The 23777-nt window shown below is 50.1% G+C and overlaps 1 protein-coding gene and 1 long non-coding RNA gene across 15 annotated transcripts in view; one reads left to right on the top strand and one right to left on the bottom strand.

Moving 5' to 3' along the window:
• The window catches only part of NFIA (nuclear factor I A), a 251718-nt gene extending 245021 nt beyond the window's left edge, over nt 1-6697 (bottom strand). For all 12 annotated transcript variants that reach the window (XM_086753345.1, XM_086753347.1, XM_086753346.1 and 9 more), the window contains exons 1-2: nt 6527-6697; nt 224-755 (exon numbers count right to left, since the gene is read on the bottom strand). In XM_086753345.1, the coding sequence (XP_086609471.1) occupies nt 224-755; nt 6527-6553 (559 nt within the window). In that variant the 5' untranslated portion in view covers nt 6554-6697. The remainder of the gene's footprint in view (nt 1-223; nt 756-6526) is intronic.
• A 2106-nt stretch (nt 6698-8803) lies between these two features.
• Nucleotides 8804-14841, top strand: LOC147600005 (uncharacterized). 3 transcript variants are annotated; one of them, XR_015259274.1, is made up of 4 exons: nt 8804-9052; nt 10477-10565; nt 13280-13520; nt 13793-14841. It is a non-coding gene; the product is annotated as an uncharacterized LOC147600005 (long non-coding RNA). The 3 variants fall into 3 exon arrangements; XR_015259275.1 differs by lacking the exons at nt 8804-9052; nt 10477-10565 and having other exon boundaries at nt 10751-13380; XR_015259273.1 differs by lacking the exons at nt 8804-9052; nt 10477-10565 and having other exon boundaries at nt 10751-13520.
• The last annotated feature ends 8936 nt before the right edge of the window (nt 14842-23777 follow it).

Below are 23777 nucleotides of genomic sequence, written 5' to 3'. Positions count from 1 at the left end.
CTTTTACGTGGCTGCACCTTAAAAACCCATGAATTAAAGAAAAAAAAAAAAAAATTTAAAAAAAAAAAAAAAAAAGGGAGGGGAGTTTTGGCACTCCCCTCGCCACCCCGGGAGGGCGATAACCGAGTCCCCCGCTCCCTCCCCTGCTCATGCAGCCGTGACACGGCACCCGGCACGGAGATAAACCGAAAAGTTGGAGAAGGTGGTATAGAAAGGCACTTACCTGCTGCGTGCACAAAGTATGCCAAATATAAATCGAGTTCCTTAACAGAAACTCCTATATGGTGGGGCTGTACGCACAGCCCGGGGTTAGAGCACTGTGGGGACTTTACAAGGCGCTCGCCATCAGTACTTTCGAGCGGAATACCTTTAAATAAAATCACCATAACAAGGTCCAACCTCCAGACCTTATCTGCCTGGCGAAGGCAGTCAATTCTTCTCATCTTGCCCTTCTGGTCTGGATTGGAAAGAACGCAACACGGAGGCTTTTTTCCTGTGACTGTGAGAACAAAATCCTCCCGAAATTCAGGCCTGATATCTTTCCGGAGCTTTGCCAGAAGTCTGGATGCCCATTTTTGCTTTACCTCGGGTTTTTCACTTAGCAGTTCGTCCTTCACGGCTCTCTCTTCCTCTTTTGACATGCGTTTTTCATGTTTTTTGAAGTATTTTCTTTTTCGGGCTTGCAGGTTGAACCACGTGTACGCAAACGCTCGGACATGAGGCAGAAGTGCTTCGATGAAGGGATGAAATTCATCCTGAAAAAGTTACAGAGAAGGATCGATGTCACCAAAACTGTCAACAAAAAGCCTCCAGAAGCGGGGGCTTTCACGCGAGGCACTAACTTCTCGCCAGGAAGGTGAGAATTAGGAGGCTGCTTATACGTTTTAGGGGCTGCAGGACTTGTACCCCTCGCCAACGGACCCCGATCCCACCACCGCCGCGTCCCCGCTTCGCCTCGCGCCGACCCAAAACCTCCGGCTCCCACCTCCCTAAAAAACAACTACAAACAAGCACCCAGGCGGAGATGGTGCAACTTTCCTGAAACACCAAATCTCTTTGGGGGAAAAAAAAAAAAAAAAAAAAAAAAAAAAAAAAATAGTAATAATAAAGGTAGAACGAGTTAAAAGCTAAAAACCCCGCCGCGAGTCCACTTGCGGAGCGCGTATCTCCCTTTGCTCGCTCCCTGACCCCGCTGCTTGCGGTGTAGCCAGCGTATGCCCGCCAATTTGGCAAATCCTAAACATTTGGATGCCAATCAATGTTTGTATGGGGAAGTCTAAAGTATAGTAAAACTTTCCCTAAGATATATTTGGAAATAGCAGCAGGCAGTATAGTAAAACACCAATATAGCTGCGTACACAAATACAATGAAGGGTGGTTTTCTCTCCGCTTCCTAAATGGTGAAGGGAGTAGAAAGTAACACGGCCGATTTATCCCGCGTGCACAACAATAACTTCACAAGGAAAATACTAGAAAAAGCAAGTTTCACAATAATTTTTTTTTTAAAGTTTTGTTTATATTTAGTCAGAAATAAAAAATTTAAAAATCCAATGTTCAGGCATATCAGGACAAGCCAAACTCTGAGCCTTCTGGAAAATAAAAAAGAAATGGGAAAAATTGAAAAATGTGGTAACGGAAGACCTTAGCATGACTTGTGCAAACACGCAGAGAATTATGAATTTTTTCTTTACACGTTGTGTCGTATTTTCATGTATTTAAAAAGAAATGCCCTACTTGGAAAGTTAGTTTGGCCTTCCAGAGACAGTGCCTGCTTTGTGTAACGATGAGTTAAAGATCACCTTTCTTCCTTGGCACAAAAATAACCATGATTAAAACTATGCTGACAATAAAAAAAAAAAAAAAAAAGCAAGAAAGACCCCTCCAATTTTGCTTTTTAAAAAATAATATATATATATGTATGTATGTATCTCCTCAAAAAGCACTACATAAATCAGCCAGAGAGATCAAAACAAATTATAATACACTGAGATGACACTTTTTGTTTTTCTCTGAACAAATGAATGACCCAACTCCGGGCTGCACGTAAAAACGTACGGAGCCTGTGCGGGCCTGATCCAGCACCGCGCGCTTCCAGGGGCCGAGTTCCTCCTTTTCTCAGGATCGGGCCCTCCAGGAGGGAAAAATAAAGCAATTTGTGCAACTTTTCCCCCAGCACGGTAAAAGCCACCCGCTGCCTGCCCTTGCAAGGCAACATTGGGGATTTTTCAGATTAACTAACTTTTTTTTTTTTTTTTAATTATCCCATGGAGTACATTTCCTACCCAAATCATTTCAGGTCGTGCAAATATTGTTATTAAACCAGACGTCTTACTTCCTTTCAACACCTTATTTTAACTTGCATTTTCTTTTCAAAAATTACAAAAAAAATAATTGAGAAATCAATAGCAGAAAGATCTATCAGCAAAATCCTGTCGTAACTCCAGACCTTCTGCTGACTTCCCAAAAGCTTTCACTGCACTTATTCTGAGTGGCCCCCGAACTGTAAATACTCAAAGGTACAGGTAAAACCACAGCATTTATTTTTATTTTAAACACAGATTGTTAAAAACTACCAAAACCGACACAATATATTTCATTATAACACAGCACAGCGGCAGTAATCACAAGTACTACGAATGATTATTAAAATATACGCAGGTAAAATGAAATAAATCACTCCAACGATTGGCACATTCCTCTTTATCCACCCCCCCCCACTGTAAAAGATGATAGTTTCAAATTTCAATAAAGTTTAAAAAAAAAAAAAAAAAAAAAAAAGAAAGAAAGGATTGCTGCGAGTTTGCAGTCGGCAGATTCAAAAAGTGAGAGGAGGCACAATCCCAGCACATGGAGCTGCTCTCACCCACCAGCAACAGCTCTCGTGGGGGGGGGGAAGGAAAAAAAAAATAATAATAAAAGTATCAAAAGGACAGGTCCTTACAAGCTATTAAAAATAATAAACCCTCCCTTCTGATCCCTCCTGTCCTTGTCCTTCCCCAGTCAGGGAGAGCGACGGAAAAAAGGCCTTTTGTCAAGTGGAAGTTTCTCTGCGAAGGTACACACGGCATGGGCTCGACAGACCCGCGGCCAGCCAGGGGAGCGCTCCGGGCCTCCCGAGTTCCTCAACACTTCTCCCTACATCCCGAAATATTTCAACTTTTCAGCTTTAAGCAGCGCTTTGTCCCGTCTGATCTCGTGCACTCAGGACTTTTTTTTTTTTCCTTTTGGTTCGACGCTACATGCTATCCAAGAGAGAGTCGCTTTAACCTGCGCTACAGCGCATTTCTACGATGTGAACCTGAAAGCTTTCACCCGAAAACAAAAAAATACCTAACAACCCCAAGCCCCAAACTTTAAAGGACTTCGGGGGGGGGGGGGGGGGTGGGGGAGGTAAGTGCTTTTTGGTGTAAAGTCAGGGTCCACGGCTGAAGTAAATGAGAAGCAGCGCTGCTCGGCGCGCGAGGTGTGCGCGTCGCTATTAGACGCCAACGTGCTTTTTCAAAATGGTGTGCGAGGAGAAAAGGTTAATGACTCATAAAGAGCCCAACTTTCAAACTGTCTCGGTAAACACGCTGCTCCGTAAAAAAAAAAAAAAAAAAAAAAAAAAAAAAATCGCACCGCTCCAATCTCAGCGGCGAGGTATTAGCAAAGTCCAAGTGGAAAGAAAAGCTCTCAGGGCTGATCAAACAAAATTGGGCTGGAAGCGGGGATGGGGGGGGGGGGGAGCAGTTTCTGCACGGCACAATTATTTATTTCAGTGTTATTACAGCCTCCCCCCCACCCCTAAAAAAATAAAAAAGTTTTGGAAATGTGTCCGTGCAAGCATGCTAACAGATGTGCAGGCTTGTCTGCAGCCTGGCTGCAAAATATCAAGGTTTTAAGTAACTGGTGGAAGAGGAGATGATCTTTGCCTTTCCCCAAGTTCAGCTTTGAGGGAAACTTTCAAAGTGTTTGATAAAGACGTTTCCCCCTTCGGCGTTTGATGGCTCACCTGAAAAATATAAGGTACCAGAAAGCTGGGAAAGCGAGAATAAAAAGTAAGGGTTTAGTGGTTTGTTTGGGTTGTTTTTGTTGTTTTGTTTTTTTTTTTTTTTCTCCTCACTGCACTACTCTCCAAAGTTTGAGGATACAGCTCTTCCGACAACAGCCTGTTTCCTAGCAGCACCTCAGATTTGGGCCGCACAATTCCGTATCGCGTATACCGAAATCCCCCTCTGCTCTTCAGAAAGGTGCAAAAAAAAAAAAAAAAAAAAAAAAATCCAACAAAAACCCACAGCCCTACCACAAAAGAGCCCAAAACCCAGCCCAAAGGCACCGGCAATAATGTAACACCGAGTCTTTTGAAACAACGTATTTCTGCTGATCTTTTTGAAATTAAGCCAGCTACAGCGACCCTCGCCGATATTTTAACAACCCGTTTGCTTGTCCGCCTATTAGGAGAGGCGCGTATGTTCCCCAACTATTTCCTAGATCTTCAGCAGATATGTAAATGGAACGATGTTTAGACTTTTCCTGACAGATGATAGAAAATGCTCCTGCCATTTCAGTTCCAGGGCTTGGAGAAACAGGCTCCTAACCGGGATTTCTGGTTGTTTTCCTGTTCTAACTCACTTTTTTGAAAGCTTCCCTTTAAATCTGAACTAAAACTTAAGATTAAAAAAAAATAGAAAAAAAAAAAAGGGGGGGGGGGGGGGAAATCTCCATCCCAAAACTCGTATCAGTGAAAGCTCCTGAAGTGAAAAATAGGAAATTGCTTGCGATTGCTCAGGGCTCGTCCCCTTTCCTGCAGAAAATGACAGAATCACCTAAATTGATCCTTCGGAGGGAAGAGTTTCTCAGGAGGCCTCTAATCCTCGTATTACTTTTCCAAACGTGCAACAAGAATGAGAGATTTTCACAACTGAGTCAAAGCACAGTGCCTGGCCTTTCGCTTTCTTCCTTTTTTTTTTTTTCTTTTTTTTTTTTAATTAAAATTTTTTTTAAAGGGAGGGGGAGACCAGGACAGGGATCAACCGGCCCATGGGTTTATTTTCTCTCCCTAACATGCAACTGGGCCTACTAAACCCCAAGAAGCTACACGTGCAGACACAGAGCGATGCGCCGCGTCGCCGGCCCTACGAGGAGCGTTATCGCAGAAGCAGAACCGATCAAAAAAAAAAAAAGAAAAAAAAAAACCCAACTCAAAACCCAACAAAAGCAGGTATTTTTTCCAGAGTTGAATGAGAAGCACAAAACTTTGGGCAGGCAGAGTCGCATCCCGCGTCCTCTGCGAACTCCCTCCGCTCCCGCTTTCCTCCTGCCTTTCGTCGAGCGCGGGGTTTCGAAGCCCGGCGGAGTTTCGCGCTCCCACCAGCCTTGGCGTCCCCTCGCCAGGCACCCAGAAATTTGGGGGAGGCCGGGGAAGGAAGGAGAGGGGGACCACGGACGAAACTTTTGCAGCTCTTCAGGCTGCCTGGGAAGCTGCCTGCCCTCTCTATTTCCTCGCTTTTCTCTTTTTTTTTTTTTTCTCCTCTTTTCTTTCTTTTTTTTTTTTTTTCTCGACGGAAAGAGCCCGGAGAGGCTTTCTCACCGGGAGAAAAAAAATATTCAAATTAAATTAATAAGAATAATGTAGTCAAAATCTCCTGCAGGAGGAAATAATCTGGGGTTTGAGTCCACCACAAAGCATTTCCTCGTTAAACCATTATATCCTGCTAATTGAAGGTGTGTAATTTCGCGTCCTGCAGCACCGCGCGGGGTAAAGCGAGGGGGGGGGTCGGGGGTGGGGGGGGGGACAGGCAGCGCTCCGCGGCCGCGCAACTCCGGGGCACCGCGGGCGACCCCCTTCCCCTCCTCCCCTGCCCGCCCCCGCGCAGCCCCGTCCCGCCGCCAAAAGTTGCGCCGAGTCTCGCGGGGGGGGGGGGGGCGGGGGCGATCCGTGGGGGGGGACGACACACGCGGGACAAGTCCGCGGGTGGAGGGGGGTGTGGGTGTCGTGTACCCCCTCCTCGCTTTCCTCCGTCCGGTCCCCAACTGGGGCGGCCTCCGCGGGTGCGGAGGAGTCTCCGCGCCGCGGCGGGTGCGCACCCAGGTGCGGTGATGTGGTGGCGGGGGGGGGGGGAGCGCGGAGCCAGCGGGACCGGTCCCACCCCGCGTAACCCCGAGTTGCGGGGCGGGGGGGGGTGGACTCGGGCCGTGCCCGGTGCCTGGAAAAGGCGCAGGGGCGCGGAGCGGAGCGCGGGCAGCGGCGGCATCGATCGCGGATGACCAAGCACGGCGGGGCCGTCCCGCAGCACCGCGCCCGGACACCCCCCCCTCCCCTTTATTAATTAATCCATTAATAAGTGGGCGCCATTAGCCATGTGCCGACACAAATGGCCGTGCGGGAAGGGGGGGGGGGGGGGGATCCAAGCAACAAAGTTTGGGCGAGCTGCGTGGCTGCCCCTTTCCACAGACACGCACCCCCCCTCCACCCTCCCTCCTCCCGCCACGGCTTCCCCAAAACCCCGCACAGCGCCGGCCCCGCCGCGCCCCGGCAGCCGCTTACCTGGGTGAGACAGAGCGGAGAATACATGACTGCTGCGGGGGGCTGCGGTGCGGAGGTGTGCGTGTGCGGGAGAGAGGGAGAGGGGGAGAGAGAGAGGAGAGAGGAGGGGAAAGAGAGAGAGAGAGGAGAGAGAGAGAGAGGAGAGGAGGGGGAGCCCCGCGCCTGCTTCTTGCTTTCACATTTCCAACTCTGCCAAACTGCAGCCGGCGCGGAGCCGCTCCACGCGCTGAACTTTAACCCCGCCTCGACTTTCCCCGCACGACGCGCGCGGCGCAGCCTGCCCCGCGCGCCGTTAAAGGCATCTCCCTCTCTCGCTCAGCTCAGCTCAGCTCGCGCGCTCGCTCGCTCGCTCGCTCGCGCTCTCTCGCACGCTCGCTCGCGCCCGCGCGCGCGGCCCCGCGCGCCCCTTCCGCCGCCGCGCTGCTGCTCGTCTCTCCCCCCCCCCCCCCCCCCCCCGCCGGGCTCCTCGCGCCCCCCCCTACCCCCCCCCGCCCGCTCCTCGTTCCCTCCTCCGCCTCCGCCCCCCGCTCTGCACCGCCCCCCGCTCCGCGCGCTGCCCCCGGCTCCGCACCCGCCCGCGGGGGCGGGGAGGGGCGGGGAGGGGGTTGCGGCCCCGCCGCCTCCCCCCCCCCCCCCCCGCCCCGCAGCCGCGGAGATGGGCTCAAAGTTTCCTTATTATCGGCTGTTTTTTCTCCCTCTCTTTTTTTTTTTTCCCTCTTTTTTTTTTTTTTTTTCCTGAGGGTTGCGGCTCCGCTCGGCCCTTGCTTGTGAGGAGGGGGGGGGGGCCGGGCGTGTTGCGGGGGGGTGGGGAGCGGCGCTGCCTTCACAACTTTCCCCAGCCCCTTCGGCACTTGTCACCTTAAATCAGGCGCCTTACGGTCAGGGGTGCTTATTCCACTTTAAAAAAAAAAAATTAATCATAATCAAAAAGAATTTTTTTTAAATATATATAAATGTAAAAATAAATAAAATTTCTTTTACAAAACTAAATAAATAAATATGTAAGTAAAATAAATAAATAAATGGAAATAAATTTTTAAAAAACTTAACAAATAAATTTTTTAAAATTACCAAATATATTTTAAAAATAAATAAAACCAATCAATTTCTTTTTAAAAACCCGCACAAACTCAGCCGCACATCGCGCACCCCCCCCTGCTTTTGACGAAGAAAAACCCTTTACAAGTGACGCGCTGAAAAATTACAGACGCAGCCGGCCCCGCTCCGCAGCGCGGTGTTTTGGCGAGGTTCGGGGTTGGGGTTTGGACGCTCTCCCGCCCGCTCCCCTGAGGTGGCCCCGCGTGTTATTGACCCGCGTGTGTCCTCCCCCATTCTCCTTCCCTTTAGGAACAGCGTTTTCCCATTGATGCTACCGATCTCCGCGTCCCTGCGCGTAATTATGCGCCAGGGAAAAATCGCATCCATAGGGAGACACGCGGAAAAATCCCCCCCCATCTCCCTCCGCAGCTTTCTAAAAAGGGGGGGGGGGGGTTGCGCGGGGGCGGAGGGGAGCCCTTTGCACTCCCCTCCGCCCCCGCGCAACGCCCCCCCCCCCGCAACCCCCGCACGCTGCACCGTTCCCAGCCTTTTTTTGCGGTTTGCAGCATTATCTTGAAGTAACTTTTTCGGGAGACTTTTGGCCGCGGGACGGTTGGTTGCGCCCTCTAGGCAGGGGCTGCGGGCAAGCGCAGCCGTTCCGCAGCCGCGGACACCCCCTCCCTCAAAATAAAAAAAAAAAAAAAAAAAAAAAAAAAAGAGGGGGGACATTAAAAAAAAAGCGCCTTCCCCCTCTCCCCCTGTGGTATTTTTCTGCGCTAAACGGGTGGGTGCGCGAATTATTCTTCTTTTTTCCCAGCTCAGCGTTTTGCCAAGCACGCTTTGAAAAACAAATAATTATTTTAAAATTTTTTTAAAAAAAAAGAAAAGCTTTTTCTCCTTTTTTTTTTTTAATTTTTTTGGGTGCTAAATCCGGAGGTTTCCGCTGCTCCGGCCCCGTCCCCGCGGGGCGCCGCCAACTTCGGTGGAAAAGGCGAAAAAAAAAAAAAAAAAAAAAAAGGCAAAAAAAAAAAAAAGGCGCGCCCCTCCCCTCGGGGGAGTTCAAACGTCGCAACACCCACCCCCGCCGCTGATTGGGTAGCGCTCGGTAACGTCACACCGCCCGCCCCGCCGATTGGCCCCCGCCGCGGTCCGTCACGCCCCGCGCCCAGGCGCGTTTCTTTGTGCGCGGCCGCGGGCGCTCCGGACGGCGCGTACGTACGGGGCGAGGGAGGGGGGGGAGTGTGGGGGGGAATCTGTCAAGCTCAGCGGTTTTTCCCAAATCCCTGAAAAAAAAAAAATTAAAAAAAAAAAAAAGAGAAGGAAAAAAAGAGAAAAAAAAAAAAAAAGCAACTGCGGTGCAGACACCCGCGCTCCCTCCGCGCCCAGACCCCGCGCAGACAATAGCAGCCGCCCGCTGCGAAAGCAGGGAAACCGGGTTAAAAATACCCAAAAAAGCGCAGTCTGGGAGGCGCCGCGCGCCGTGGACAGGTACAGAGCGCGCGTGGGGAACTTCACGGCGCTCAGGCGATTGGCTCCGGTTGGTGCCACTTTTTTTTTTCCCTCTTTTTTTTTTTTTTTTTTTTTTTTTAATAGCCAAAATAAACTTGCAGCCGTTGGGAACCCGGAAGAGAATAAACGCCGCAGCCAATTGCCGCCTGCCGTTGGGTAGCTGGTTGGGTTTTTTTTCTTTTTTTTTTTTCTTTTTTTTTTTTTTCTTTCTTTCTTTTTCGCTGCCTCCGGGCCGTGAGCCCCCGCCGCTCCCCGCTCGGCCGGGACTTTGCTGAAGTTACGAGCGATTCGGCAGCCGCCCCCCTCCCTCCTCCCCTTCCTCTCCTCCTCCTCTTCCCCCCTCCCCGCGCTTATTTCTCCGATTCGCATCGGAGCCCCGCACCGGGGCGGGGGGGGTCGGCCAGACCCCTTCCAAACCCCCGCCAGCCCCTTCCCAGCCGCGGGGAGGCTCTGCGGACAGTGAGAGCCCCCCCTTGCACGGGGAACCCCCCAGCCCCGCACAGATTCCCCCCCTCTTTGCACACGTACCCCCCCTCGCACAGAGAACCGTCCCCCCCCTTGCACAAGTACCCCCACTTTGCATGAGTAACCCACCCCTGCACGAGTACCCCCCCCATGCACGGATCACACCCTCCTCCTTGCACGGGTAACACCCCTCCTTTTGCACAGATTCCCCCCCCCCCTTGCACGAGTACCCTTCCCTTGCATGGGTAACCCCCCAAAATGTGCATCGCCCCCCCACGGACAACCCTCCCCGGCGTGGGGACCCCCCCCCACCTTGCACCAGCTGTGCAAACTCACCTGGCACTACCAGCACCCCCCTCCCACTTTTGCACAGGCACCCTCCCCGTGCTTTGCACCCCCCCCCTAACTTTACACCCCCCTGAATCCCCCCCCCCCGCCCCCAGTCTCCAAACCCTGTGCAAAGCCCGGGGGGCACTTTTCTCCCCGCCAGCATCCCGGCCCTGCCTGGCAGCGATGCCGCAACCGAAAGCTGAGCGGCAAAGTCTCCCAACTTTACAGGGCGCCCCGAAAATAGTCCTGATTTCATCCCTGAAAGGATTTCCTGGCTTTGTGTGTCTTAACTAGCCTTGGCCATTTTTGCAGAATAACCCTATTATTCACAGCTCCGAGGGTACAATCTGCTAAAGTCACTTAGTAAAAAAAAAAAAAGCAGAGCAAAAACCTTCAAAGGGCGTGAGAAATAAAGGCAAACAAACAATTGTCTGTAGCTCTCGGCTCCCCTTGATCGTGGATACCCGCTTCATTAACAGCAGAAGCTTTATATTCTTAAAACTGGAAGCCTCAAGATGCGTGATAATACTGCAAAATTAATTTGGGGGGGGGGAAGCAAGTGGATTTGAAGGTTAATCACTTTTTTTTTTTTTTTTTTAACAACAAAGTGAGACTTGAACTCGCACAACTCATCTCGTAACTTAACGAGCGGCGTGGTTATCCCTCCGAATTTCCTGCTTTTAATCGACTCGAGCAGGTATTTAAAGACGGAGAGGGCGTGTTGAGCAGAGAGAGGAAAAAAAAAAGTAAAAAAAAGAAAAAAAAAACCTCAGATAGTGATTTTCAGTTTCGAGTTTGGGAGCCTCAGACCTGACAGCGCGGCTCCTGAGCCGGCACGTTTTAACCTCCCGGCAGCAGCTCCGCTTTCCCGGTTACCTCCCGGTGACCCCTCGGAAGGAGCCCGCCGATTCCCAGCGGTCGGAAGACCACAGGTTGGAAACCGCTGGTTTTGCATAAACCGCCGTTATTCGGCGCGGGCTCCGGTTGCGAGGGTTCCTCGGAGCAAATTGTGGAAGGATGATGTGTACTGCATAAATTAAAACATCATGTCCCCTTGCCATGTGAAAGCATTATTAAAAGAAGCATAATAAGGGATTTCCACCATGTTATCAAGCGTACAAAGAAAACTCCGAATGGGAGGGATGGCTGTCATCGGGGTAGAACAAGCTGGATTTTGGAGAGGCTTGAGAAGCGCTTTGAATAGCCCGTCAGTTGGACAAGGATCAGCGCGGACAATAGCCGGTCTATACGTGGTATGGCCTGTTAACATACGGCCGCCATCGTTAAAGGCCTGATCCCGACGACGGGGCTCCTCAGGGCCCCGAGCCCCATCAGCGGGTTCGGGAGAGCCACCCAGGCCGCTCGTCTGCCCTGGGGGTGGCTTTGCCCCCCCCCCAAAAAATCATCGGGGGCTCAATCCTGACTCCCTTTCCGTCAAGGCCTTAGAGCTGCACGCTGCTACGACCCGTGCCTCCAAAACTATTTGGAGACTCGAATCCCATTACGGTTGATGGAACTGGATGCCCGGGGGTTTCTGTGTCGTCCCACGACCACCCACCGTGGAACTGGCTACAAATCCCAGCAGAAATGGCGTGGAGGAGCCGTAGGTCAGCGCCGTGCCTGACCCAGGCCCGCCGTCCTCCGTGAAATTCATATTCTGAAGATACTACAGACTGTAAGACTCCCAGAAATTCTTTATTATTCCATGTGTGCCTAGAGAACTGAGCGTAACGGGGTCTTCCTCCTCGCTCTGAAGGCTCCAGACCCAGACGCAACATAAAAAACCACCACGGTCATACAAAGGCCATGCCACCCTTAAACGGGAGGGCAGGCGGGCAGAACCTTCAATCTCCAGGCTCCAAATTTCAGGGAGTAGCTTAAATAAGCAGATGAATACATTTGATGGAAATTCTCACCTTGCACCACCAAATCCGCGTGAATAATAATAATAATAATAACATTTTTGCACAGTGTTTTCTGCCCATCGCCCTGGTTCCCAGCAGGAGAGCAGGGAGGACAAAGAGGTGCTGCAGTCCCCATCTGACAGATTTTGGGGTCTGGGTCACAGGCGCCTCGCCAAAGCCACAAACATGTGGGGATGGGAATCAAATCAGTCGCGCTAACGGCAAGAGGGAACAACCGCGCTAAAAATTGGTCAATCTTATCCATTTCTCTGTGAAATCTTCCACTTTCTGGAGTTTCTGGAGGCATTGCCGCCTGGGGCGGCCAAACGCGGGGTGCTGGCTGCGGAGCCGAGCGTAGCGCAGAGATGCCCTGACCACAGGGTCCTGAGTCTATCACGGAGGAAACAACTGCCCAGCCAAAGTGTGCAGCCTACGGAAGGGGAGCAAAGAGCAGGGAGAAAGGCGAGATACGCGGCGTTTTCCCTTTTGTTTTGCTGTAGATCTAATGGAGAGCATAATACACGGTAATCCTATTTTATCATAAATTCCGCTCCGCAAGCAGAATTCAGTTGAAACCCCAAAATACCGCAAAGTGAAAGTTCGCTGCGAAAGCGAAGGCAGTTTAATGAGCTAGCTGTGATTTACTGGTGGGAGCGAGCAAAGCCCGGCTTCGCCGTGTGCCTAAAAGTCCCTGCCCACCTTGTTGGTGCCACCATCCAGCTGCACAAACCCCCCCACCCTTCACAACCGGGAAAGGACGCGAATACGGGAATATATTTTATTTGTAGGCAGCCCCGGCGGCGTTATCGCGGCTGGAAGCTGACGGGCACCTCTCACAGCGGTACGAAATCATTCTCCAGCAACACTGAGTGATGGCAGCGTGCGGTGCGGATAGTTCTGTCATCTTCAATCCAATGTTTTATCAGGGAGTTTGGCATAAAACACTTCGGACCTCATCCTGCACGCCTTGATGGAAGTTTCACTGGAGTAAAGTTTGCGCAAGGGTGGTATAAACCTGGCAAATAGTGTTTTTAAGCCCGTGTCCACACACACAGACACACACATATTTATTTTAGTATATTCTATGTCTCTGCATTGTCATACTGACGCGATATATTTCTAAAAAGGAAAGTATGCCTTTTGTCGCTGTTTTTCATATGGGAACGTTTTACATTCGGGGTTCGCTCATAATGTAAAAGATTCAATATGCGGGGTGAAAAATGAAGCTTAAGAATTGCTAATCGGACATTGTGAGACTCAGGTGAACAAAGAAAAGTTATGTCTAAGAGAAAAACGGGAACATAGGGCAAAAACGGCAACAGCATCGCCTGCACCGCTCACAAGCAGAGCGGTATTTTATCCCTAATCAACACGCATTCCCTGCTTTTCTCCCTAACTTTAAAAATGAGGTGTGCGTTATTTCCCCAGATAAATAAATAACTAAAAATCCAAACAGCCATCTCTTTAGGTACTAAGTCATTTTTCATCTTTCTCATCTATGCTGAAGTTCTGGGAAGAAAAAAAGAAAAAGCGGAGTGGCCTTTCCGGACAAAACCTCGGCCAGCTTTGTGCCCGGGCGAGGGGCTGGCAAGGAGGGCACGGTAACAGGTGCGGGTTTATTACTGCTTTTCTGGCATCGTGCGTTTCGCAAATAATTCAGCTGCAAATCTCTTCTGCAACTGTTTTTCAACATAGTTGAAGCCGTGCTGACCCAGAGCGCAGACCAGGTCCGATCGCTTTCCTCGCCGGTACGGAGCCGTAAAGTTTTCCATCGCAAGTTTTGCTAACTCTCTCTCCTTTCTGCTGTTAAAAAAAAAGCCTTTTCAGCCTTAAATTCTGTAAAACATGGTACTATCTATATTCTTGATAGAAAGGACAGGGACTCTCTAATATAGATATTATAGAAAATGCACTTTTATGACATAAACTTTGAACTACGTGAAATTTTAGGGAATAAAAAGTAACACTCTTCAACCGTGATCAGTAACTTTTCACTTCTCCACCTTTTCTGATTTGACAGACCACTTCAAAAGGCGCAAGGAGTGAGTCGTAGAAGTCGTGTGCATCTATCTCACGCGCAAAGGCTGGTTGTAAGCTTTCAAATCTGCACGAGAGCCAACGCTTCTGCCTGAAAGATGTGGTAAGAAAAAATCTCGGAGTGAAGCGTACCCGCTCCGTTGTGCTTGCTCTGCCTTTCCCAGTGCCTACAGCTCCTTCCTACCGGCGAAAGAAATGTGTTAGGCTCAGCACCTGAATTTTTTTTTTTTTTTAAGTATTTATTACTGTAATTCACTGACCTGCCACATTGTAAGCCCTGGCAATATAGATCCCTGGGATGGGCACCCTGCAGTGGGACTGGATCTCTCTGGAGAGGCAGCTTTGTTTTTGCAGAAAAGAAGTTTTTCTTTAAAAAAAAAAAAAAAGAACTGTAATCCGTGTGGGCTGCCTGTCACAATCCCTGCTCTCCTCTCTTAGCAGCAGGGAGAAGGTGAGACCATCCTCTGCTCACTCCACTGGTGTGTTAACTTCTGTACTGGGCTGGGAGGATTTCCACAGGGTAACCCCCGGAACAGCGAGGCGGGATGCACGGGTGGCCCTTACAAAGGGACACGCTCAGCTACCGTTTTTTTTTTTTAATTTGGATTCCTGGAAAAACACATAAATCACGCCGCTGCCCCGCGTACGTATGCCCAACCCCTTCGATAACTTCTTGACGAAAGGGTTATTGCTGAGCCTACGGAGCAGGTGTACGTACGGTCGCAAAGCTCGTGGGGACAGACACACAAACTGCATTATTCCTCCCTCAGAAAACTGAAAAGCCGAGCCTGGAGATCCCCCAGCCCAGCTCCTCCCTCCTCCAGGAGGAAATAAGCATTTCCTTACAGATATCCTACTTTTTTTTTTTTTTTAATCCTCTTCAGATTCAGATTGTCCCTAAATATAGAAACTCTCGTAGCCATACAAAACGTGCATCGCCCCACAGCTGCTCATTTGCAATTTGTTCTGCACTTAAAAAAAATCTCTTAATGCTACAAATAAACTTTGGGAAAGTTACATCCCAATAAACAATGAGGTGTTGTTTAAAATTACATGTGCTACTGTATTATTAGGTCTCTACCGACACTACAATTATCTTTTGAAGCTGGCAATAACGCGTTAGCTGTTCAGTCAGACGCAGAAATAGACTGGTGTATAAGCCCTCTGCCATTTTTATGAATGGAAAATATTTTAAAAGATTGTTTCCAGTTTCTTCTTTGTCCTCTCCCCAGAAAGAGCCCCCTTCGCCGAGACTCTTTCCCCACGTCACTTTAATATTCATATACATTATCCATACATTGCGATACGTAATTAACTGCCACCCCCCCCCCCCGCCCCAAACAATACATATACTTATTGGATTAACTACTCAGTCCTCGCTGGGAAGGAAAGCGGCATCCGTGATTTCTGGCTTTTATTTGCATGTACAATTGTAGATCTGTGGCATAACAATTAAAAAAAAAAAAAAAAAGGGAATAATCCCTACGCGGGAGCACAGTATCCGCCGCAGCATCTGCCTGCTCCACGGCACCGTTTTTACTCGCCAAGGGGACTTCGCAGGCGGGTGGTTTCTGCCTGGTTTTGCCCGGTTTCTGCTTGGTTTTGCCCGATTTTTGCCCCTTTTCCCAGCAGGGGCTACCCGGCGCGGTTCCCCTGCCTCCGCGCTCCCGGCACCGCACCGCGGAGGGGGGGAAGGGACACAAAACGCGGGGGGGGGAGGGAAGGGAGAGAAGGGGAAAAAAAAAAAAGCAAAGCCTTTAAAGTTTGCTGTTTGATTTTAGTCTGGCTTTTTTTTTTTTTTTTTTTTCCCTGGGAGGGAGGATAAAATAAAGAAATAAATCTCGCCACCTGCCATCTCTGCCTTCCCAAGCGCTCGCCAAGTCAGTGGTAGCCATTTTCATCTAAGGTACAGGAAAAGGAAAGAAAAAAAGGGGGGAAAAAAAAAAGAAAGAAAAAAAAAACCACAAAAAAAAAAACCAGGAGAAGCGCAGCCCGCGCAAGTCGGCACCGCCGCTCCAGCCGCTCAGCGCCCGCGCAACCCCCGCCGCTCGCTCCGCCGCCCCGTGGGCTGCGGATTCGCCCCTCACCTTCCCCCATTTTTTTCCCTTTCTCCCCCCCCACCCCCCTTTTTTTTTTTTTTTTTTTTTTTTTCCTTTTGCCGCAGTCTCCGTCCGGCAGCGTTTATCGCTGATTTATCGCTGTTCCAGCCCCGGCTCCCGATTATGTCACCCTCAGTCACGCACATGCGGAGAGCGAGGAGGTTTTGGCCAGCTCGGATCCACCCCCCCACCCCCCGCCAAAAAAAAAAAAAAAAAATTAATAATAATAAATTAAAAAAAAATACAAAGAGAAAAGGGGAGGGGGAGAAATCCAGGGGAGAGCCGGTGCCCCCCGACCCCCGCCGCAAAATAAAGTCTCAATAAAAGTAGTGGGGGCGGCGCGGAGGGAGGAAGGGAGGGATAGAGGGAGGGAGGGAAGGATGAAGGGAGGGATGGAGGGAGGGATGGAGAGACGGAGGGAGGGAGGGGGGCACAGCGAGGACCCACCGAGCCCTCCCACCCAGCCCAGTCCTGCCTGCCAGCAGCGCATCTATACGCACATCCACATGTATATACACATGCATATACACATATGTGTCTGGCAGGGGCTTACACGCTCCGGAGTGCCGCACCGGAGCCGGTAGCATCCTCCCCGGCAGCAGTGGGATGCAGCCCCCGGGGCAGCAGCCCCCCAGCTCTCCCAGCCCCGCAGCCAAGGTGTTTTGTGCCGTTACCCTCACGCCCCACAGCTGCTCCTGCTGCCCATGGCTCAAATCCGTAGAAACCAAGGGGTCCCCCCGCACTCCGGGGGTTTGGGCATCCGGGCGAGGGGTCACAGCTCGGCCTCTCCCCACCAGCCCCGTCAGGCCCCACAGCGGGTTTGCCTGTTATTCTCCTTCGCACCCTTCAGTGGTAGAGAAAAAAAAAAAAGAAAATCAGTATCAAAAGTGCTGGTGGCATTGCTAGAATTCAGGGGTTGAGAGAATCCCCAGGGATTTCTCTGCCGGGTGCCCCTGGCTGCGCCCAGGGCAGAAGTTTCAGGAATGCCTGAATCGCTTCAGCCCACCAGATGCATTCGCAAGTCACCGAGATTTGCGCTTCCGAGCGAGGGAGGAGGCACCTAGAGCCCGACGCTGCCCGCAGGACAGCCGCGTGCCAACGGTAGATGCTTACACGGCTAATAAAATCTGGGATAAACCCCCCAACAACAACACAGCACACAGGGCGGGAGGCTCAAACTGGTTTCTGCAGTCACACCGCGGCAACAAACTCCGATTGTTTTTTTTTTCTTTCCCCCCTCACTCATTAAATTCAAGAAATATCTCCAGATTTTCAGTGTCGCTGAGCTCCAAGCTTTGATGCCGGTGACTTCTGCCCCGCTTGGCGAAGGGAACCCACGGGCAGGCCTCCTGCATGCGCAACACGGAGAAAACACTGAATCTCCACGGAAAATCCTGCCTCTTGCCCACCATTTGGAAAATGGGTAAGCGAAGGAGCAGAGCAGGATGCCGGATAGGCGAGCGGAAGGGGAGAGCGGCTGTGGCCGAAAGCCTCCCTGCTCTGATGCAGAATTTGGTGAAGCTGCTTTTCCCTCTCTGCAGCAGTGCTGGTCTTCCCAAAGTGTTTGGGACACTGGGACTGGACATGATGGGGGGAAGGAGCCAGCACTGGTGTGCTCAGCGCCCTTGGCCATGGGAGTGCGAGGGAGGCAGCAGTGAGACGCGGAGACACCATCCTCCCTTCCAAGGGCAGGAGCCCTTTGCAGTTTCTAGTGAGGTCCCCCTTATTCACCTCATCCCTTCGGATGGTTTGATGGAAGCTTGGAAGTTTCTGTGGAAACCAGAGCATTGGGGGGCAAGTACTCCAGTACTCCAGTACCCAGGCACTCCAGTGCTCTCATACCCCTGTACTCGGGTACCTGGGTACTCAGGTAACCCTGGCTCATGGGTACCCTGACACTCAGGCATTCCGGTACTTTGGTACGCCAGTACTGAAGTACCCCCAGCCCATGGGTACCCCAGTACTCTTGTGCTCCAGTACTCAGGGACTCCTGTACTAAGGTACCTCAGCAGATAGGATCCCCTGGCACTCAGGTATTTCAGTAATCGGGTACTCCAGTACTCAGGCACCCCTTCCCACAGGTACTGCTAGTACCCAGGTACATCGGTACTCAGATACCCTGGTTCACAGGTACCCCAGTGCACAGGTACTCCCGATAAACAGGTACCCCAGTACTCTGGTACCCCTGTGCTCAGGTATCCCAGAACACGGGTACCCCCGATACAAATGTGTCCCAGTACTCATCCCAGGACACAGCTATCCCAGTACAGCAGCAGATCCGCACACAAGTACCCACACCTGCACGCACACACAGGTACCCCAGCACTCACATATCCCAGCACCCAGGTACCGCAGTACTCAGACACCCCAGTACACCACCACGTATACACACCGCTACCCCAGCACACGGCTCTACCTGCACGCAGCTACCCCAAAACGCATCCCTTGGCACCCAGGCACTCCGTCATGTGGGTACCCCGGCACCTCATTGCCCCTCTGCCCCCTGAGCAGGACCCCCAGCCGCGCCCCACGCAGCGCTGGGCTGGGCTCCGCGGGGTTTTTCCCGCTCTCCGCAGCAGAGGAGGTCGGTGCAATTTGCCTTTAATTACAAACGTCACGAGACTTACTCCAAAGGCGATGCCAAAGGCCTTTATAAATTACTAGGTAACTTGATTTAAAAAGTGTGATCGTAGGAAATAACAAAGGTTGCTTCCCCTCGTTGCGACACATTCGCATTCGGCCCACGGACGACGGCAGCGGGGCTGCAGTATCACTGGATTTCTTCGGAAAAGTTACCAGCGGCCTGCGAGACAGCTGGAATTCATATTAGAATATTTTTAACGTGCTCTTACAAATACTTTGGCATACGCCTGTTCCACTCCTTTTAATGATGTTGACTTCATTTCCTTGAATGCGGGGGCAAAAAAAAAAAATGCTACACCAAGACGACTTCATTAAATTAATAAGAAGAAACAACAATAAATAATTCCAGTTGCGTTGCTGTGGGATTGCAAAACGACCAGGGTGTCTGACTGATACAAACGAACTTTGCGGCTGAGTTTTTCAGGCCGGCGCCTCTGCGGGCTCCTCGGTCCCCCGCTCCCCTCTCCTCTCTCCCCTCCCCTGCTCGATGCCATGCGGCGGGGGCTCAGGAGCACTCCGGAGATTTTTAAAAAAACAGCCCCGTGTGGGACCCCCCCCCCCCCCCCCCCCCCCCGCCCCCTCCGGCCTCCTGGCCAAGGCAGAGCTTCGGGGTGCAGCAGCTCCCGCCGCCTCGGCCTGCTGCCTGCGCGCACGCGCATGCGCGTGCACCGCTGCACCCAGACACACCACACCCCCCCCCCCCCCCGCCCGCCCGCACTGGCCGCACACGCACGTGCACGTGCCCGGCCGCGCGCGCCGGCGCCCGCCGCGCGCCCCCTGCAGGCGGGAAAGGCGGGAAGCGCGAGGCCGGCCCTAAGGCGGGCTACACTTCTGCTTCCAAACCCGGCAAAACTCGGGGAAAATAATCCAGATTAAAGCGAAAAGGGAGCTCGGGCAGCTCCTCTGTGCCTCGCCCCCGGCCTCTGGGTCCGATATTCACGGAGCCAGGCTTTCCCCGTCCCGCCGGTGGGAAGGGGAAGGTCAGGTGGCCCCTGCACCTTCGCCTCGGCTTCCTGGTCGCCTCTGTAATCCCAGAGGGGTTTTGGAGGAAGAAGGAGGAAGGCAGCACCGCAGGGGTCCCTGCACGCTGCAATCAGCACTGAGGTTCTTCCTAAGGGATGGAAGCTTTTTCCGGCAACCGAGCAGATCTCTCACGGGAGACAAAATATGCTCAGTAAAACAGAAGACAGGCAGGTGGCTTTGGCGCTGGGGAACATTAATACACAAGGACAGGTCTCAGCTGATGCAATTGGATGGACTTACACTGCCTTCGCACGCTAATTTACACCGGCTGTTGGCCTGGCCTGGCCTGCCCATGGTGTTAGAGGGGGACATGCTTCGTCCCGCTTCCACCTTCCTATCCGGCCCAATAAGGGCAGCTCTGGTGAGTTTCTTTAGCGTGACTGCTCTTGCCAGTAAGGGTTTCAGAGCAAAAAAAGTATTTATCTGCTTGTTCAGTGTTAGTGTTTTCTGGTTTTAGCTATAAAACGTTGCAAGCTCCTGAATAATCACTACCTGTTACCTTGCGCCTGTCACCTTTTTGTTTCTAGCTGGAGGAGAATGATCCCTGTGCACCGGGAGTGTTGCCATGAAGGACGTTTCCCGGTGTTTCCCCGAATGACACTGATGTACACACAAGAGGATGAAATATTTCACTGTACAGGTATAGACACACGTATATACCACTGTGTTGGTACAACCACCCACAGAAACGTTAGTATTGATTTTAGAGCAGGCAAATTCTGCGCCTCAGCATGTGCCTGCACAGCTTTGAGTGATATTTTCCTTGGGCCTTCTGGGATCGGTTTCCTGAACCTCCTAGAAATCTCCTTTCATACCAAACTTTAGGGATTCGAAGCTGACGGAGGACTTCTGAACATGCGCCATAGAAGTGTTTTGTGGCTGCTTCTGTGGGTGATTTGCTTGCTGCTGTTCGCTAAGTGAAAACACAAATTTTTACCCGCCCAGCCCATTCCTTTTTACCCGTGTAATAAAATATGACACTAGAGGGCGGCCTGTTAATGTAATTCAATAATGAAGTTGCAGCGGCTGCACATGGAGACACAGCACTGTCCCCCGCTTTGCGCCAGGCATCGTGCCAGGGTCGCAGCTGGAAGCAGGCCTGAGAACGGCGCCTTCTCCCCTTTGGAGACAACCACCGCTGCCTCAAGAAGCAGAGAGTACTCAGAGCGTAATACCAGAACCCCTCAAAAGAAATACTCCTAAGAAATGTGGTTTGCGAGCAGACTCACACAATTTGCATTGTCTTGTGAGTGGTCCTGCGTTTAGCACTTAGGCCAGCTGGAAGGAGGAGGTGGCAGGAGCTGTCCTGTCCGTTCCCTGCTTCCAAACCCTTGTCCTGCCCCAGGCCATCACACCTACTTTTACAGCTAAATCACTGCAGTTGCAGCCCGGTTTTAGCAGTCGGCACTGCAGTTCAGTGAATACGATCCCCACTGATGGCTTGCTCTTGGTCTCTGCGCAGCCTTCCTCTGACCAAGGAGATCTCTTACAGTTCCAGAGACCGGTTTCCTTGTGTCAAATGAGGTTAATAGCTGCATGCAATTTAATTAATTAAAGATTGCGAATATTTTTAGAACACCAGACGCAGTATGCATCAGAAATACCAGGTATTATCTAAGTACGCAGTGGTGTCATTATTGATATTTACATTTTGTACTGCCTGGAAGCTAGGATTTCCTCCTGGTAGGCTGCCGACAGCAATACCTTTTCTCCCCAGATTTAAAATCTGCGTGGCAAATGTGAGCCAGCGGGCAGAAGTGACATCAGATAGACTGCGGTAAGACCAAGGACGCAGGTCACAGTACTGCGCGCACTGGCAGAGACCTGTGACACTGTAGGTCGTTGCACACGGACCATACCACAGGTGGGTTTTGAGGCATCCTTGCAGCTTGCTCTGCAATAGCTTCAAGAGGCTCTGAGTGCTCTGAGACTATCAGAGGCAATTCAGCATGTTCACCACGAAACCAGGGAACGTTTTAAGCTCAACTTCAGTGAGACTTTCTTATTGTCTGAAGCAGAAATTGGCCTCAAGTTACAGATGGAAAGAACTTAGATTAGTAGCCGCTTTTCTGGAAACTGATGTTCCTTAGCATTTAGCAATAACATGTCCTCAGTTTTTGCTAAATTGCAAACGAGCAATTAATTTTTCAGCACTTGTGCAGAATACTTTAAAAATGGAAACATGAAAGTCTTCTATTAAAATGAAGTTGATAGTATGCACCTGCCACTAATGTACTGTACACTGTGTCTTCCACTCATTATAGTGATGATTTGGGTTGAGATCAAGAGTCATATAGTGAAAATCACTTCAACACGTGCCTGTTCATATGCATAAACTCCTGTGTACCAGATGGCAAAATATAATGACATCTTAAACAGCTAATTGCATAAACCTTGTAATGCAGATAATTGCTGAACCAAAGTATGAGTTAATAATTTCCCACTGTATTGCCTGGCTTGACACTAATTCTAAAGGAAAGTTGTGACAATTCTAACACACTAAAGTTCACCAAGCGGTAATTAAAACTAGCACTTAAAATCATTCGACTTTCAAACCCTTAATTACAATTCAGTGAGATCACTTTGTAGAAATCTAACATTTATAGATAGTTACATGATAGCTGATATTTCATCGTCGTCCCTTTCATGGTGTTCTTCTAAGGCATGCTTCAGGAAGCATGTCGCTCGCTCAGGAAGTCTACGGTTCTAACGATTCCTGTACCAGCGGTCACTGGGAAACGCTTGGAAAACAGTGGCCGGGATTAGGAGTGAACATAGATACTGCTGTAGGTTTTTTCCACACTTTACACTTAAAGCAGCATGGCAAGTAGTCATTTTTAATCATCTGATGATATATAAATGTAAATAAGCAGCAAGCAACTACAATAAAACGTTTCAGTTTTCAAAGAGTGGGTTTAAGAACGGAATTGTTTTGGTTGGGGTGATTACACACATACTGAGCCCAACGACAGGCCTCTAACACATCATCAGCTGTTACCGTATATTGGAAAAGCTGCCGTGGGATTGAAACAATGAAGAATGGAAATATAATTGATGATGGTAAATACAGTTTTAGGAGAAATAAGCCTTATCAGACAAACCCAATTTCTTTCTTTGATGAGGCGCATCAAATAATATGATGTAGGAAAAAACTGAATGATGAAGGTCAATGAAGAGATGTGATATTCATTTTTAATGGAGATTAGAATTAACACTGTGTGATATTCTGATCAAAAAACATTAGAAATAGCAGCAGAGCATGCACTAATTAGATTAGGAATTGGCTAACAGCCTGTTAAAAAGTAGCTATGAATCAGGAAGCGTTATCAAACGAGAGAGTTCTACCAGGATCGGCATCAGGTCAGATGCTAGTCAATGTTTTCTTCAATGATTTGGATGTAAACACTGTAAATTCACAGCTGATAAATTTGAGGATGACAGGAACATCGGTGGAGTGACAGACAATGATGAGAATGACACTCCAAGCAATCTCAGATGCTTGATGAGCTGAGCCCATTCAAACACAATTGGTTTTAATACAGACAATATAAGATTATGCAGTTTCTGGTGCTCGCACTTTTAAAAGATCATTGGAAAACTGGAGAGGGTGCAGAAAAGAGCCACAGAGAGGATTTCAGGGCTGAAGAAAGTGCTTAATGGTGAAAGACTTAAAGCACTCAATCTGCCTAGCTTACTGGAAAGAAGACTGAGACGTGACACGACTATAATGTGTCAGTATCTAAGTATCTATGCGATCTATCTGGAAGCACCTGCTGGATACCGATGACATTTCTAATCTTTCAGAGAAAAATGGATATCTGCAAGCCAACGTCAAACAAACTCAAGTGAGAATTTAGGTGGAGTTTTTTAATAGCAAGAGTGGCTGAAAGCTAACTTGCAAGGCATAAAGTGGATTCTGTCTTTTTTTTTTTTTTGGTATTTTCCAAGCAAGACCAGAGGACTTGCTGTAATCAAAAACAAGTTAGTGCATTTAACGCAGGGGCAATGGCACACGGTGAGTTGTAATATATCAAGAGGCTTTCTCTAGCCTTCAACGCTGTGAGTCTACACACATCAGCAGAGACATTTCGTAAGCATTTGGGAGCAGGAACGTACACCTGTGCAGAGGACTAATCAAGTAATAACGAGTCTTAACACATTTCATGGGCTCTCCAGACCCAGGCCAGGTGTGCAGATATCACA

This window comes from Chlamydotis macqueenii, chromosome 8 (genome assembly GCF_036417535.1).
Source record: "Chlamydotis macqueenii isolate bChlMac1 chromosome 8, bChlMac1.mat, whole genome shotgun sequence".
Classification (NCBI taxonomy): domain Eukaryota; kingdom Metazoa; phylum Chordata; class Aves; order Otidiformes; family Otididae; genus Chlamydotis; species Chlamydotis macqueenii.
Note: the sequence above shows the minus strand (reverse complement) of the source record. Positions and strands in the feature narration are given on the sequence as shown.